This window comes from Triticum aestivum, chromosome 5A (genome assembly GCF_018294505.1).
Source record: "Triticum aestivum cultivar Chinese Spring chromosome 5A, IWGSC CS RefSeq v2.1, whole genome shotgun sequence".
In the NCBI taxonomy this organism is placed as follows: domain Eukaryota; kingdom Viridiplantae; phylum Streptophyta; class Magnoliopsida; order Poales; family Poaceae; genus Triticum; species Triticum aestivum.
The window spans coordinates 638,186,932-638,200,764 of NC_057806.1; the positions used below are offsets into that span (position 1 = coordinate 638,186,932).

At 45.9% G+C, this 13,833-nt stretch overlaps 2 protein-coding genes across 2 annotated transcripts; one reads left to right on the forward strand and one right to left on the reverse strand.

Moving 5' to 3' along the window:
- Window positions 1-2,500: 2,500 nt before the first annotated feature.
- Window positions 2,501-4,973, forward strand: LOC123105523 (protochlorophyllide-dependent translocon component 52, chloroplastic). The gene is made up of 7 exons (XM_044527604.1): window positions 2,501-3,114; window positions 3,214-3,401; window positions 3,492-3,590; window positions 3,690-3,849; window positions 3,979-4,170; window positions 4,274-4,461; window positions 4,568-4,973. Exons 1-7 carry the CDS (start codon window positions 2,605-2,607, stop codon window positions 4,824-4,826), a joined length of 1,596 nt encoding a protein of 531 aa, XP_044383539.1. The 5' UTR covers window positions 2,501-2,604; the 3' UTR covers window positions 4,827-4,973.
- A 135-nt stretch (window positions 4,974-5,108) lies between these two features.
- Window positions 5,109-9,984, reverse strand: LOC123105524 (elongation factor P). Its single transcript, XM_044527606.1, has 11 exons — window positions 9,734-9,984; window positions 9,037-9,067; window positions 8,925-8,938; window positions 8,737-8,787; window positions 8,210-8,279; window positions 7,396-7,462; window positions 7,243-7,310; window positions 6,597-6,720; window positions 5,818-5,857; window positions 5,552-5,619; window positions 5,109-5,426 (listed from the first exon to the last, which is right to left on the reverse strand). The coding sequence occupies exons 1-11, from the start codon at window positions 9,905-9,907 to the stop codon at window positions 5,420-5,422; spliced, it is 714 nt and encodes a 237-aa protein (XP_044383541.1). The 5' UTR covers window positions 9,908-9,984; the 3' UTR covers window positions 5,109-5,419.
- Window positions 9,985-13,833: the final 3,849 nt, after the last annotated feature.

The window sequence follows — 13,833 nt, forward strand, 5'->3', positions numbered from 1 at the left end:
TTTTACCACGTAGATTTTTGATGAGCTGCCTCCCATAGGGCTGCCTCCCCCCACCTATATATATGTGAGGAAGGAGAGGGGCAACACACACCACGATCCCCAAGCCGTGTGCGACGCCCCCTCTCCCTTTAGTTCCAGTTCCTCCTCCGTCCATGTTCGTTGTGCTTGGCGAGTCCCTATGGATAGTTTCACCACCATCATCACCACGCCGTCGTGCCGCTGGAACTCATCTACTACTTTGCCTCTCTTGCTGGATCGAGAAGGCGAGGACGTCATCGAGCTGAACATGCGCTGAACGCGGAGGTGACATACGTTCGGTACTTGATCGGGACGGATCGTGAAGGTGTATGACTACATCAACCGCGTTGATAAAGCTTTCGTTTAGCGATTTACAAGGGTATGTAGATGCTCTCCCCCTCTCATAGCTATGCATCTCCATGGATAGATCTTGCGTGTGCGTACAGTTTTTATTATTTTTCCATGCAACATTCCCCAACACGCTCCAGCTCCGCGCCGCCGTCCCGGCGACCAGCAGCTCCCGAGCGGCGGCGGCGCGCGCGGCTGTCGTCGCCGGTCTCGACCGTGGCGGCGGAGGCGCCCTCGGAAGCGTCGTAGTTCGGTGGCGAGAAGGAGAAGGATGAGGGGTAGTTCGACTGCCTAGACCAGTGGTACCCGCTGGCACCCGTGTGCGACCTGGACCCCAGCGCACCGCACAGCAAGATGGTGCTGGGCCTCCGCATGGTGTCCTGGTACGACCGCGCTGTCGACGAGTGCTGCATGTTCGACAACGCGTGCCCGCACCGCCTTGCGCCGCTCTTCGATGGCCGCATAGACGACAAGGCCCGCCTCCAGTGCATCTACCACGGCTGGTGCTTCGACGGCCGCGGCTCCTACCAGTTCATCCCACAGGCCCCTGCCCTCGACCCACTCGTAACCATCGACCCCATCTCCTTCTTCCTCCTTCGGTCGATCACAAAACCAAAACCCAAACCAAAATGTTTCTTCTCTAAATTGCGCAGGTGCACAAGAACAATAAAGCTACAGCTAAAATTCACAACCTATGAGCTGCAAAAAAAATAAACTAACAAGCATGGGCTACAAAAAGGGTAGAATGAGCTACAGAAACTATGAGCTGCAAAAATTCAGAAATTAACACAGTGGGATCCAGTAACTTTAAGTTTATCATAAACTATGAGCTTCAGAAAAAATCAGAGGAGATCCTCCAGAAACTATGAGCTCCAGAAATTTAGAAATAATACAAGGGATCCTGCAGCTTTAAGTCCCTCTTGCACTAAAATATCGAACCTGAAACTCAGTAAAATTCAGCAGCACAACTTAAAAACCGAACGCGAATCAATCTTTGGTTGAGTTGGTTAGGTAGACAATGGTATCCTCAACCCATCGGGGTTCAAATCCTGATGCTCGCATTATTCCTAGATTTATTTCAGGATTTCCGGCGATGCGCTTTCAGTGGGAGGAGACGTTCCCGTCGACGACGAGGCGCCTACGGTGACTTCGTAAATCTCAAGATGATATGCCGGCTCAGTCTCTCGGAGATGCTCATATGGATAGGGTGTGCGTGTGTGCGTTCATAGAGATGAGTGTATGCGCGTGTATATAAGCGCTTGTATCTGTACTGATGCTAAAAAAAACTTAAAACCCAAACTCAATAAAATTCAGCAGCACATCTAAAAAACCTAAAACTCATCGGAACAATTCAGAAAAGGCACGGACTTTGCTCACATGTGCCCAGCAAAAAGCATGTTTATCTGCAAAAATCATGTAAAAAATTCCTGCAGCACATCCAAATCCAGCTTCACATCAAACATCACTAGCTCTACTCCGCAGACGATGCCCTACACCTACACCGCGACCGCTCTCTACAACGCCGTCAAACTACCTACATCGACGACCACTCTCCAGCAAACCAGTCGTCGTTATCTCGATGGATATGCCACCCCTATGGATTGAGCCGCCCCGTAGATAACCGCCATGAACGCCTATAAATCATCAGAAATACAGGGGAAAGGGGAGGAGGGGATCTCAGATCCATACCTGCTAGAGTCGATGCCGGCCACCGTTGAACCTGTCGCCGTCGCCACCGCACTGGATATGCCCTGGTCGCCCAACGCCCTGCACCGCCGCCCTCACAAATCTAGAAGCGGACACAAGTCAATGGAGCTGCCAGTTGCATGAATGCTTGTCCTGTAACAAGGGCTCTGTTTCAGAAAATGGACACGCATGACGCGGAAGCGGGGACGCAAGCGGGGACGCTCTCATCCGTCTGATCAATAGACGATCCGACGGATGCGGAGCCAACAGAAACGGAGCCCGTGGATGGACGCACACGTGATCGGTCGGCTGAAGGTAAGCTTTTCCGTTTTAGATTTTACTGTTCCTTTTGCCTCGGACCTACACTAGCGGTATGGCTGGCAGTCCACGCGTTCTGCACTTGGCGGTAGAGACGTGGCGATAAGTCGTACCGGCGAACCGCAGCCGCAATCGCGCGCGCGCGCATCCCTCATTCCCTCCCTCCCGCGCGCACTCCCCACAGCCACAGGTTCTTCCCCCGCCGTCGGCCGCCGCGGGATCAGACGACGCGCCATGGATTCCCTCTCCCTCCTCGTCCCCCGCGCGCGCCCTTCGCTCCCGCTCCCGCTCCCGCTCCGCGCCGCCGCCCCGGCCACCAGCAGCGCCAGAGCGGCGGCACCGGCCCCGCGACGGTGGCGGCAGCGCGCGCGGCTGTCGTCGCCGGTCTCGGCCGTGGCGGCAGAGGCGCCCTCGGTGCCGTCGCCGTTTGGTGGCGAGGAGAAGGAGAAGGAGGAGGGGCAGTTCGACTGGCTGGACCAGTGGTACCCGCTGGCCCCCGTGTGCGACCTGGACCCCGGCGCGCCGCACGGCAAGACGGTGCTGGGCCTCCGCGTGGTGGCCTGGTACGACCGCGCCGTGGACGAGTGGCGCGTGTTCGACGACGCCTGCCCGCACCGCCTGGCGCCGCTCTCCGAGGGCCGCATCGACGACAAGGGCCGCCTCCAGTGCGTCTACCACGGCTGGTGCTTCGACGGCCGCGGCGCCTGCCAGTTCATCCCACAGGCCCCCGCCCTCGGCCCACCTGTCTGTAACCATCCATCCATTCTCCTTCTTCCTCCTCCGTTCGATCACAAAACCAAAACCAAAACCGAAATGTTTTCTTCTCTGAATTGCGCGGCGCAGGTGCACAAGAACAGCAAGGCGTGCGTGGCGTCGTACCCGAGCGTGGTGCGGAACAACATCCTGTGGTTCTACCCGAGGGCCGACGAGGAGCACCGGGACGTGTTGCAGAGGAAGCGCCCGCCATTCATCCCGGAGATCGACGACCCCTCCTTCGTCACCGTCTACGGCGTCAGGGACCTCCCCTACGGGTACACATCCTCAACCTCGACCTCCATATATGCGGGCGGCTGCCTCCCTCCATTGCACAGTCTCACAGTCACAGCTCCGTTGGTTTGCAGCTACGATGTGCTGGTGGAGAACCTCATGGACCCTGCCCACGTCCCCTACGCGCACAAGGGGCTGATGGGCAAGCTTCGCAAGAAGGAAGATCCCGGAAGATAAGCCCCTGCCCAGCTGCCCTGACATGACCGGCGCTGTCGAGTTCAGTTCACACTGTCACTGAATGGGAGTGTTGATTCAGTTGTTCTTCTCTTCACAGTTGAGTTCGACATCGAAGGCGGAGGGCCAGTGAAGATGAAGATAGAGGAGGCGAACATCGCCGGGTTCCTGTCGGAGCAGGACAATAGCGGATACTTCCGGTACGTCGCGCCGTGCACCTTCTACGGCTCGCCCCTCCCCAAAGAGGAAAAGGGAGAGGTATGAATCGGTTGATTGGGCAGACACATTTTTCCATTGCTGCCGGTGCAAGCGGAACTTGCAGCGCTTCAGAGGAGAACAAACAGGGGTTGTTCAGAAGTTGACAGTTCATGCTTTGGTTTTGGGCAGGAGAAGAAGAAGAAGCCGCCTCAGTTCATGCTGGTGTTCATGTGCGTCCCGGTGTCTCCAGGGAAAAGCAGGGTGATCTGGGCGTTCCCGAGGAACGTCGGCGTCTGGCTCGACAAGGTCATACCGCGGTGGTACTACCACATCGGCCAGAACGCCATCCTGGACTCAGACATCTACCTGCTCCATATCGAGGTGATGATTCTTCAGCTCAAGCTCAGTAATTCTGAATTTCAGAGCCTTGTCCAGGATATGGAGCTCAAGCAGCAAGTAAACCCACTGTTCTTCCTTCATTTAGGAGCGCAACTTTGCCGCGGCGGGTGTTGAAAACTGGCAGAAAGCCGTGTACGTGCCGACGTCGTCGGACAACATGGTGATCGCCTTCAGGAACTGGTTCAGAAAGCACTGCAAGAGCCAGGTCGGCTGGGCCGCCCCAACAATAGGTCAGCTACCAGAGACTCCAACCAAAGACAAGCTCATGGAGAGGTACAGATAATGCAACATTCTAACTCTTCTCCACGCCCACGCCAAACCTGAATACCTGAGAATTCAGTGAACCCCACCTGAACGAATTTTGCGATGGCGTCCACAGGTACTGGTCACACGTCGCGCAGTGCAGGAGCTGCAGCGCGGCGCTGAAGACCATGAAGGCATTGGAGGTTGCCCTTCAGGTCGCGTCGGTGGCTGTCGTCGGGTTCCTCGCCGTCGCCAAGGGGACGCTGGTGACGTCGGTCGTGCAGAGAGCCGCCGTCGTGTCCTTGGCCGTGCTGTGCTTCGCTGCATCCCGCTGGCTCGCGAGCTTCATCGAGAAGAATTTCTATTTCCAGGATTACGTCCATGCCTACAAGTGAAGGCCATAATCCTGCGCCTTCCGTTGCTAGGGTTTTGTAGCTCCTGAATCGATGCAGCTTTAGAAAGTGTACATGAAGCACATTGCTTTACTTGATACCGATAGTAGCTGTATATAAAGCAACTAGTTTTTCCTTTTCAAACCAAAACCGGCTTCCGATTTCCATTCAAATCCAGTGCATAAATGCTAAATGCGTGACAAAAGGAAATTAAGAATTTTGTATCAAGTACCAGGTGCTATTACCAGGCAAATCGAGAAACTTGTTGCCACAAAACCATACAAGGAACAACAATATAACTTCTTATTCATATATGATTGGCGTTTTGCACAGCACATCCCAGTATTATTTCACTTCACAAAACTACCAAGTTATAAAAGGGCAACACATCTTAATGTCAGCGTGTACATCGCTTCCCCAAAACATATCTATAAGAACAAAAATGTGTTGTTTGTTACTGAATTCCTGGTAAAACTGGATGCCTTTTTTGAGGAGGCAGATTCAGAATTATGTCTATGGCCTAGCAAACTTATCTAAGAAGGTGAGTACAAGTCGAAGCCCAATTTCGGAGAACAAAGCACCATATGACACAACCCTTAGGCCCTGAAATAGAAAACAGTTTCAGTGAATTTTTACCAAGAACTTAGCTACCAAAGTACAGACGACCCGCACCATTCATGTTCAGAATAATACAGCTTTCTGGGTAATTAAGATTTCCATCAACTTACCTAGTCATATATGAATCATCCACAGTACTAACAATGATGTTCTCACCCACTTCAACAAAAGGCGGGGCCTACGATTGGCAAAAAGTTGATGCAAGTGAGAAATACTTCAAGCTGCAGGACTATATCAAATTTCTTGGTTTCTAATTTTAATATTGATAATTAGGAGATTGCAAAACAATGAATGGATAAAAAAAGATGGCTTTTCCATACACCATTCCATAAAGGTCTATGTGAATATACTCTATGAAATGGTACCATCAACTTACAAGTACTGTAAGGCCATTATCCAGCAAGACCCTCTTATATCTGCATTTAGTACAAACACAAGTTTAGTTACCGCATAACACCAAGCCTCAAACAATTGATGATAAGAGATGATGAAGCTGATCAAAGGGGAATCTGCAATGCGCATGTGCATGGATACAATTCCATAGTTCATGAACTACTGTTTACTGCTTTTGCAGGGATTTTTGTTATGAAACTAGCTAACCTGTTGTTATAGTTCTGCTGCATGTAACTCATAACTACTCCCTCCGTTTCCAAATATAAGCCTTTTTAGAGATTCATTACGGACTACATATGGATGTATATAGACGTATTTTAGAGTGTAGATTCACTCATTTTGCTCCGTATGTAGTCCATATCGGAATCTCTAAAAAGGCTTATATTAGGAACGGAGGGAGTACACAATTAACTTTCAAGTTTCTTCTCTGCGCATATAATTATCCATCAGGTATGTTCACTCCAGACAAAATATCACATTATGGTTAGAACACTATCACTCACTCCAAGCAATATATGCACCAATAATATGAAACATATTACTCTATTACCATAACTTCATTGCCGATCATTTGACAAGAGTGCTTATTTTGAGCCACAAAATATGAGAAGTACCCAGTGTATCCACTTGGAGTTGACTTACTAATACTCAACCCATAAAAGGTATTGGAACAATGAATAACCCAAAAACTCATCAATACATAATAAACAAATGTTGCAGAAATAAGAATTAATTTGATGATGGAAGTAATATGAAACTCACTGAGGTGTAGCAGTTAGGCCTTTTGCATTAGGCTGTGCTTCAACAACAGTGCAAGTCACACGAGGAGGCACTGAGCCAGACAACGCTCGGCCATCAAAAAATTGTAGAGTTACCTTCATCTCATCTGAAAAAATATGATATTGGAAATTTGAGTTAAATGGTCTCAATCAAAATTTACTTTAACCATTGTATTTATTTCGATGAGATCAAATACATTTAAAACCATTTTGACAATGAGCAGAAGATATCAACATCGAGCGAGTCATGTACACTATCAGTGCAGGAGTGAGCGAGCCTCTTAGGTGCTGACGTCTTTATTGTTGCCACCGAATTAAGAAAAATGCACGTGTATCGGATATGTTTGGGCCCGCTAATACATGGCATATATACAGATCACAATTATTTGTAAGGTAAAACTTAAGTGTCCCACACATTATATTCATCGGAATTGATAATTTTGTCCACTGTGATCATTTAAAACTAACTACTATGTCTACAGCAGCACTAACTTGCATATATGAGAGCTACAGGCACAAAAGTAAACAAGTCATCTAACTATTCAAAAGGTAAAACACAAGCACGTTCTTATAATCTAGTATTCATAGCAATTGGTGTTCTTCTGGTTGTCAATTAATACTGTTCGGACCTTTCAGATATGCAGCGTTTTTGCCAAACAGTTCCTTTGAAACCTCGAGTTGCTCAAACGTGTTAGGCCTGACAAAAAAAAGGGTTCCAGATGAAGTCATTACTACATGGATGTTAATGAGGGAATGACAAGAAAACAGGGAAATAAGCATACTCCATAAGTGCCACGTTGTCTCCTTCCTGATACAGATATGTGAAAGGCTTATCCTCAACAAAAACTCCTGAATGTGTAAAGAAAATACATAATGATTAGATTTCCATTATGAACACGACTGTACGCTTTCCAAATACAAATAACCAAACTACTGTTATCAACTTATCATGACTGTGCCTTACGAAATTCCCACTGGACTAGATATTACTGGAAGAAAGTTGGGTAGCCAGGAGTTTCTCAAAAGCAGGTTAATTTGGCCACCTTCTGGCAAAACCTAGTTCCATACGGCGCCACCTTCTTTTTTCTTCAATTATTATTGATATTAATATATGATGCATTTATGTGCAAAACTAATGTCAAATGTCACCCAAATCTTGGCAAATAAATGATACATATCAATAATAATTTATATTTAATTGGAGAGGCTCATAGTCGTGATTGATATATGAGGTGCTGATTGTAATACTCCTAAAAGGCTGGTTAACGCATCCAGCTTCTATAATCATTATCGTTATTTGAGTTTATTGTAGATGGTCATCATCTGAACTTTGTTTGGTACCTTCAGTGCGGCTAACACTGCTCGAGTATTGACACATGTATGATTGAATGCAATAAAACACACTAGAAGAAATTATTGCTTAGCTTCGTAAGATGTAACCAGAAAAAGGGAAGAGAAGGCTATGAAAAATTGCACAGGAGCACGTTTTAACAAGGACAGGGTACAAATAGCTACAGAAAGGAAACCAGACTAAAACATAGAAGCCTATAACTTTAGTCCTAGAATGCCTTTTGTGTGGGGAAGGAGTGTTCGTACTCTCAAGAGCCTCGTCGGTACGAAATCTTTCAACTATTTTGTTACCAGTGTCAACATCCCTCAGTTCCACCTGCAGCAATCAAGAGTTGAGAATAAAATTCAGATTGTAATGAAACAAATGACAAATTTAAGCTCCAGTTAAGTCAAGCACATATAAAAAAACATCCACCTGAACTTAGTTTTCGTCATTTGAGGGGACATCTTGCATGGAACTGCAGGCATGCCATTGGGGCAACAGTGCATCAAACTATTCATATGTATTTCTTGGTGCCTAGCTGTTTATTTCACTGTCCTTGTTATTACTCATTTACAAGTTATTCCAAAGTTATATTTTCGTTGTTGGCATGTCCTGTTGCTGTTGCTAAAATAGGTAGTCTAAGATGAGAGCATTTTGTGTGATTGGGTCTGATAATATAGATGCAAGGAAAAATCCGGCAAGTAACAAGACCAACATTAGCTTGCCATCATGTGAAGTATGCAGAGTTAAGTGGTGCAACAGATTGAAAGAAACAAACAAAATAAATGACCTGTATTGTGGCTCCTCCTCTTCCTTGGTGTGAATGATGCGATTTTATCACCTGAACAGAAGACATTCAACTCAGAAATGATAAGAGTGATTGCTCTTACTTAGTAGACCAGAAACACAGGTGAATATAAACCAGAAAGCTTGAGGAAATATGGAGGGACATAGGACATGAAAAGCAGTTAAACGCACCTGATAAATGCGGCCTTGATTTAAGGTTGGCCCAAAAGATGGATAAGTAGTAATCCACGATACTTGGAAGTAAAAAACAAAACACTAAAGATGTAATCAGCTAATCACACACCTTTTCTCTGTATCACATTTCCAAGTTTCACCTACACATATGAGGATATCTCAAGTCAATGCAAGCATCGTTATGCGCTTTCACAAAGATTAATAAAATAATAGAAGTGAAAAGGCATTAGCAAAATTAAGACCCAGGATATAATCAAGATGTCATTAAAAATGTACACCAGAAGTTTTGCAGTTATTTTTAGGACCATTGGAAAGCTGGAAGCCTCCCTGCTAACTACAACTGTAGAAAACAACTTCAATAACAACTTCTAAATGTACCATCCATGTCAAGCCGATAGACCAAATACTAATTAACTCGGCTAAATCTAGGTTGGAATATGCTACTGGCTACACGTTCTGCACAAGTTGCAATATGACTGTTGGTCGCACGGGGAATTCACACCACGATTTTGTGGATGCAAAAGTAGAACATACAATTTGAGCATTCCACAACAAACACAAAATAATTGCAAAAGGCTTTCCATGACATTTGTTCGATCGCTAGTGAACATATCAATGGAACCACAGAACAAAATAGCAAGGAACTGCTCCGCCTGCCAAGCGAATTCTCCCACAAATTCGCTACGAACTGAACAGAGCAGCAGGAGCCATAACAGTGCACGAGCTTAGCAGAACCCTATCTAAACCCTGTGCGGCCACGGGCCAAGCGAGCAGACGCGAGAGCGAGGGGGCAGAAGGGGGATTACGTCGGAGCCGAGCATCTTCGCGCCGCGGCGCTGCGTGGCGGCCCACGGCGTGGTGGCGAGGGAGCCGGTGGACGGGTCCCGCCGGGCGGCGGAGAGGGTGGCGGGAGGTGGAGAGTGGAGGAGGGAGGAGAGGCGGCGGGAAGCTTCGAGAAGGTTCCGACGGAGGATCTGCATCGCGAGGTCAGGCTGGGTGGTTCGCCGTCTGCACTTTCCCGGCGCCGGTAGGTTTGGAAATTTTTTTTTAGACAAAAGTAGGTTTGGAATGGGCACAGGGTGACCTCGGATTGGGCCCGGGCCGTGGTCCGGGCGGGCCTAAGATGTGGGCTGAAGGTGCGCCCGGAATGGAAAATGTGCCATTTTATCTCTTTTGTGGTGGAGGATCAGGTTTGCATTTACATTTCAGTTTTTAAAAGCTTTGCATTTGCAAATTCACCTTTTTAAGGCACTGCATGTTTTCTAGGTCAATTTTTTGCATGCTTAGTGGGAGGAAAGGAAGAACATAAGACAAAAGTTATTGAAGAAATACCTACCAAACATTTGGCAAAAGGTCTTATGGAACAAATATATAATCTATAATACCTAAATAGGTCATCCCCACTAACCTAATGAGCACGCAACTAGAAGAAGAAGAGAGGACCATTATGATGAAAAAAATAGAGGTACATGAAGAAAGCGGTGGAGAAGAAGCGACAAAGGGGGGTGTATATAAGTGATTGGCGACAATGGCCACCAAAAGTGTTAACATACGGAAGCAGGACAACATACACCCTAACGGATTAGATGGGTGGTTGATTAGGAAACCAACGCCCCGATTAAGAAACCAAGTAGAATTCAAGCACAGAGGAGGGAGTGGACAACACGACAGTGTTTAAGTTAGAGAGATGAAAACACAGTAGGAGAACACACGAAAGATTCAAAGAAGGGTGAGCGGACGGTCAAGTGTAAAAGGAAGACTATTAGTTGAGGAAGATGGGTATGGTGGACTAGTTAGCTCTCTAGTCCTATGACGCGTATGAGTCACGCCTTAAAATGTTGAGAGAAACTTGTTACAAATTTTAAATATAACTTTAAAATGACAATACTACATAAAAAGGCTAGAGATCCTATGATCATTCTCCAAAGAAAAAGATATACCAATAATCTGGATGAATTTTGAAGTCATCAGAAACCTTCTTCTCCACTATCTAAAAGAACCTAAGGTTCCCTTTCCTGCCAAGAGGATGATGCCTTGCACATTGTTTCATTCAAACTCACACCCAAATTCCCACCTCCATCCAAGCCTAAAAAAAGTCCAATCCATCGATTTATCATTGTCCCACCACCAGCCGATTTGGCAATATTTAATCACCATAATTTACTTTCCCTTCTCCACCCAACCATGACGTTACTTTCCCTTTCCCCCCTCCCATGAATCACACCGTAATTTCATCCTTCCATCCAGTAAACGAGCCAAAACAAATTTCCAATCGTTGGTGCTTCCCGTGTGTCTCCATGGCATATAAGGTGATCACCCATTTCCTTAGTACTTTTGAGACCCACCTTTGTCCTTCTAGCTAATATGTACATGTCTCCAAGCTAACGCAATGGTGATCCGATACAGTCTCGGTCGCCCGGCTCAAAGAGGGTGATGGCACCACCACCTATCTCGGCTCCTGTCGTGTGGCCTCCTCCGATCAACAGGCAACTTGTTCCATTTCCTGCATCAAAAATTTTATGTCATATGTCTCGGGAAAAATGGTTTAGATGATGCATGTATAATTATGTTTTCCCGTTTCTCCTTTAACCAGTGTAGGGATGTTAGATTCCACAATGTTGAAACCGTGCACATATACAACAGATTTTGGGAGACAACGACAAAAATTCTTTCCAGCTGAATCAAGCAAAAACTAGAAGTGGAGATGTAATCTACTGCGCCATCCTTGCCGACCTAGATGAGAGAAACATGTACAACACCAGTACCCAAATTACCGTGGTAACTAAAGTACTGATTCATCTATCCTTGCTCAAACAATGTTGGCTATTTCGAAGGGAACCAAAATGGAGGCAACTGCTTCTGAGCAGCACACAGATCATTTCAACGAAAGCATGCAGACCGACAAAGTATACTTATTTAGGAATGTGGGGTTCGAAATGCGTGAAATGCCACCCCCAATTCTATTGACCATATACCAACCCCCTATTACATCATTCTACATGGACAGACCGATGTGCATCTTGCTAGATCGCACATTTTTGTGCCTAGGCTGCCTCCGCGATTCATGGATTTGGGTGATGTCAACCGACTCAGGAACATAATGCTCGCAGGTAAATTCTATTGAGGCTCATTCCTTGTGGATATCATTGTTTTGTCATGCTATTTTTTTCTAGATGTCATTGGGCTGGTTGTCCATGTCGGTCCCTTTATGCTCCAAGATTCTTCCCACCATACTGCATGCCTAGATGTCACTTTAATGGACACATGGTATGGCAAAATAACCGCATATGTTAACTACTTTTGATTGACTTTGGATTGATGTTCTCGAACTTAACAAGTCGGGAGTTCAACTTTCTGCACGTCTGGGACCAACATGTGGCACGTCACCTAACATAGTGGAGACATGTCGAACAGGAAATGCGGACTTTAGCTGCCACACCCCTGAAGGTTAACACAGAAAATGTGCGTCCTTATGGATGTGACATTATGGACTAATGACGTTACCATGGCTATGTAACATCATATTGTTCTTATGTTAAAAAAATATCATATTGTTGTTGAATTGTTGTTTTTAGGGGGCATGAAAACAATTATATGAAAGTCATATTGTTTTTGAGCCATGCAATCAGCAGGGGGATGAGCTAGGCGCTTATCAGGCAAGGCTCAACACAGCTCGAAGGTCCATCCAAAGGCAGGTCAGATCAGTTGTGTGACAGATGAAAATTCACAAGGAGGCCAATCTTCGACTTATGAGGCTCTAGCCAGTGGCGGACCTTGATGAAGATTGTTGAGGGGGTAATCGGATTTAAGGGGGCGAAGAAGATAAGTTATGTATGAACTCTGAGAAATCCGGAATAATCAAGGCTAATAATTAGGGATGCACTCAAGAGTTTTCTTGGGGGGGGGGGCAATGGCCCTTTAGCCCCATGAAGCTCCGTGATTGGCTGTAGCACGATGAACTTGTAGCTGCCAATGTTGAGAGTCCATTGAGATTTCTATTTTTACTAGTTTGATCGTAATAATGATGACTAGATTCGACTTTTACGGTGTTTGCGTCGACTAGGTAATTGGTCGTCCTTTGCAACGGGATTGATCCACTATATGCCCTTCAAATTCTACATCAAGCGACATTTTTGACTTTTTTACCATTGAATCACTAGTCTACCTACATCTCTCTCCCCCACTACGCTGTCTATCTCTCTCTGCTTCCTCTCTCCTATGAATTAACTTAATTTCCTCTCTAATGTCTCTATTTTCTATCTAAGAAGAATATAATGTTTTATGTTTCACTTTTCTTTCAACCAACCCTTTGTCCACGCTTCCCTGTATGATATCAATCCCCCCGTACTGTGCGTTAGGCACATTACGAAACCAAATTATCCCAAAACACTTAGGCATGAAGCATTAACTCCTCACCTCATTTCACATTTATTGTCGCGAAAAAGGAATTATCCAATAGAAGATGTGGGATGTGTGTCTTTAGTGACTTGAGACTAGCCAGCACGACATGCACTGGTCTGTTGTTTGCATGTAATGGTATTAATTAGCAAATTAACATCATTTTTTTCTCATTTTTCTCTCCGTCTTGGTCACCCCACACCACCTGAGAGCAAACACGATAAGGCTGACCATAGTGGTGGTATCTTAGCTAGTATCATGTACTCGGGACTAGCAAATATGTTGATGTGGGAGACAATTAAAGAAGATAGAGAGAGGGTAGGTAGATATCGTATCATAATAAATGTTATGCTATTATGTATCATGCATGACAATAAATATTATCATCTATGGTACTAATATATGATATTATGCACTATAAAGGTAGCGTCATACTCCCTCCGTTCCTTTTTGCTCCGCATATAAGATTTGTGTCGAGTCAAACTTTACAAAACATTGACCAAATTTG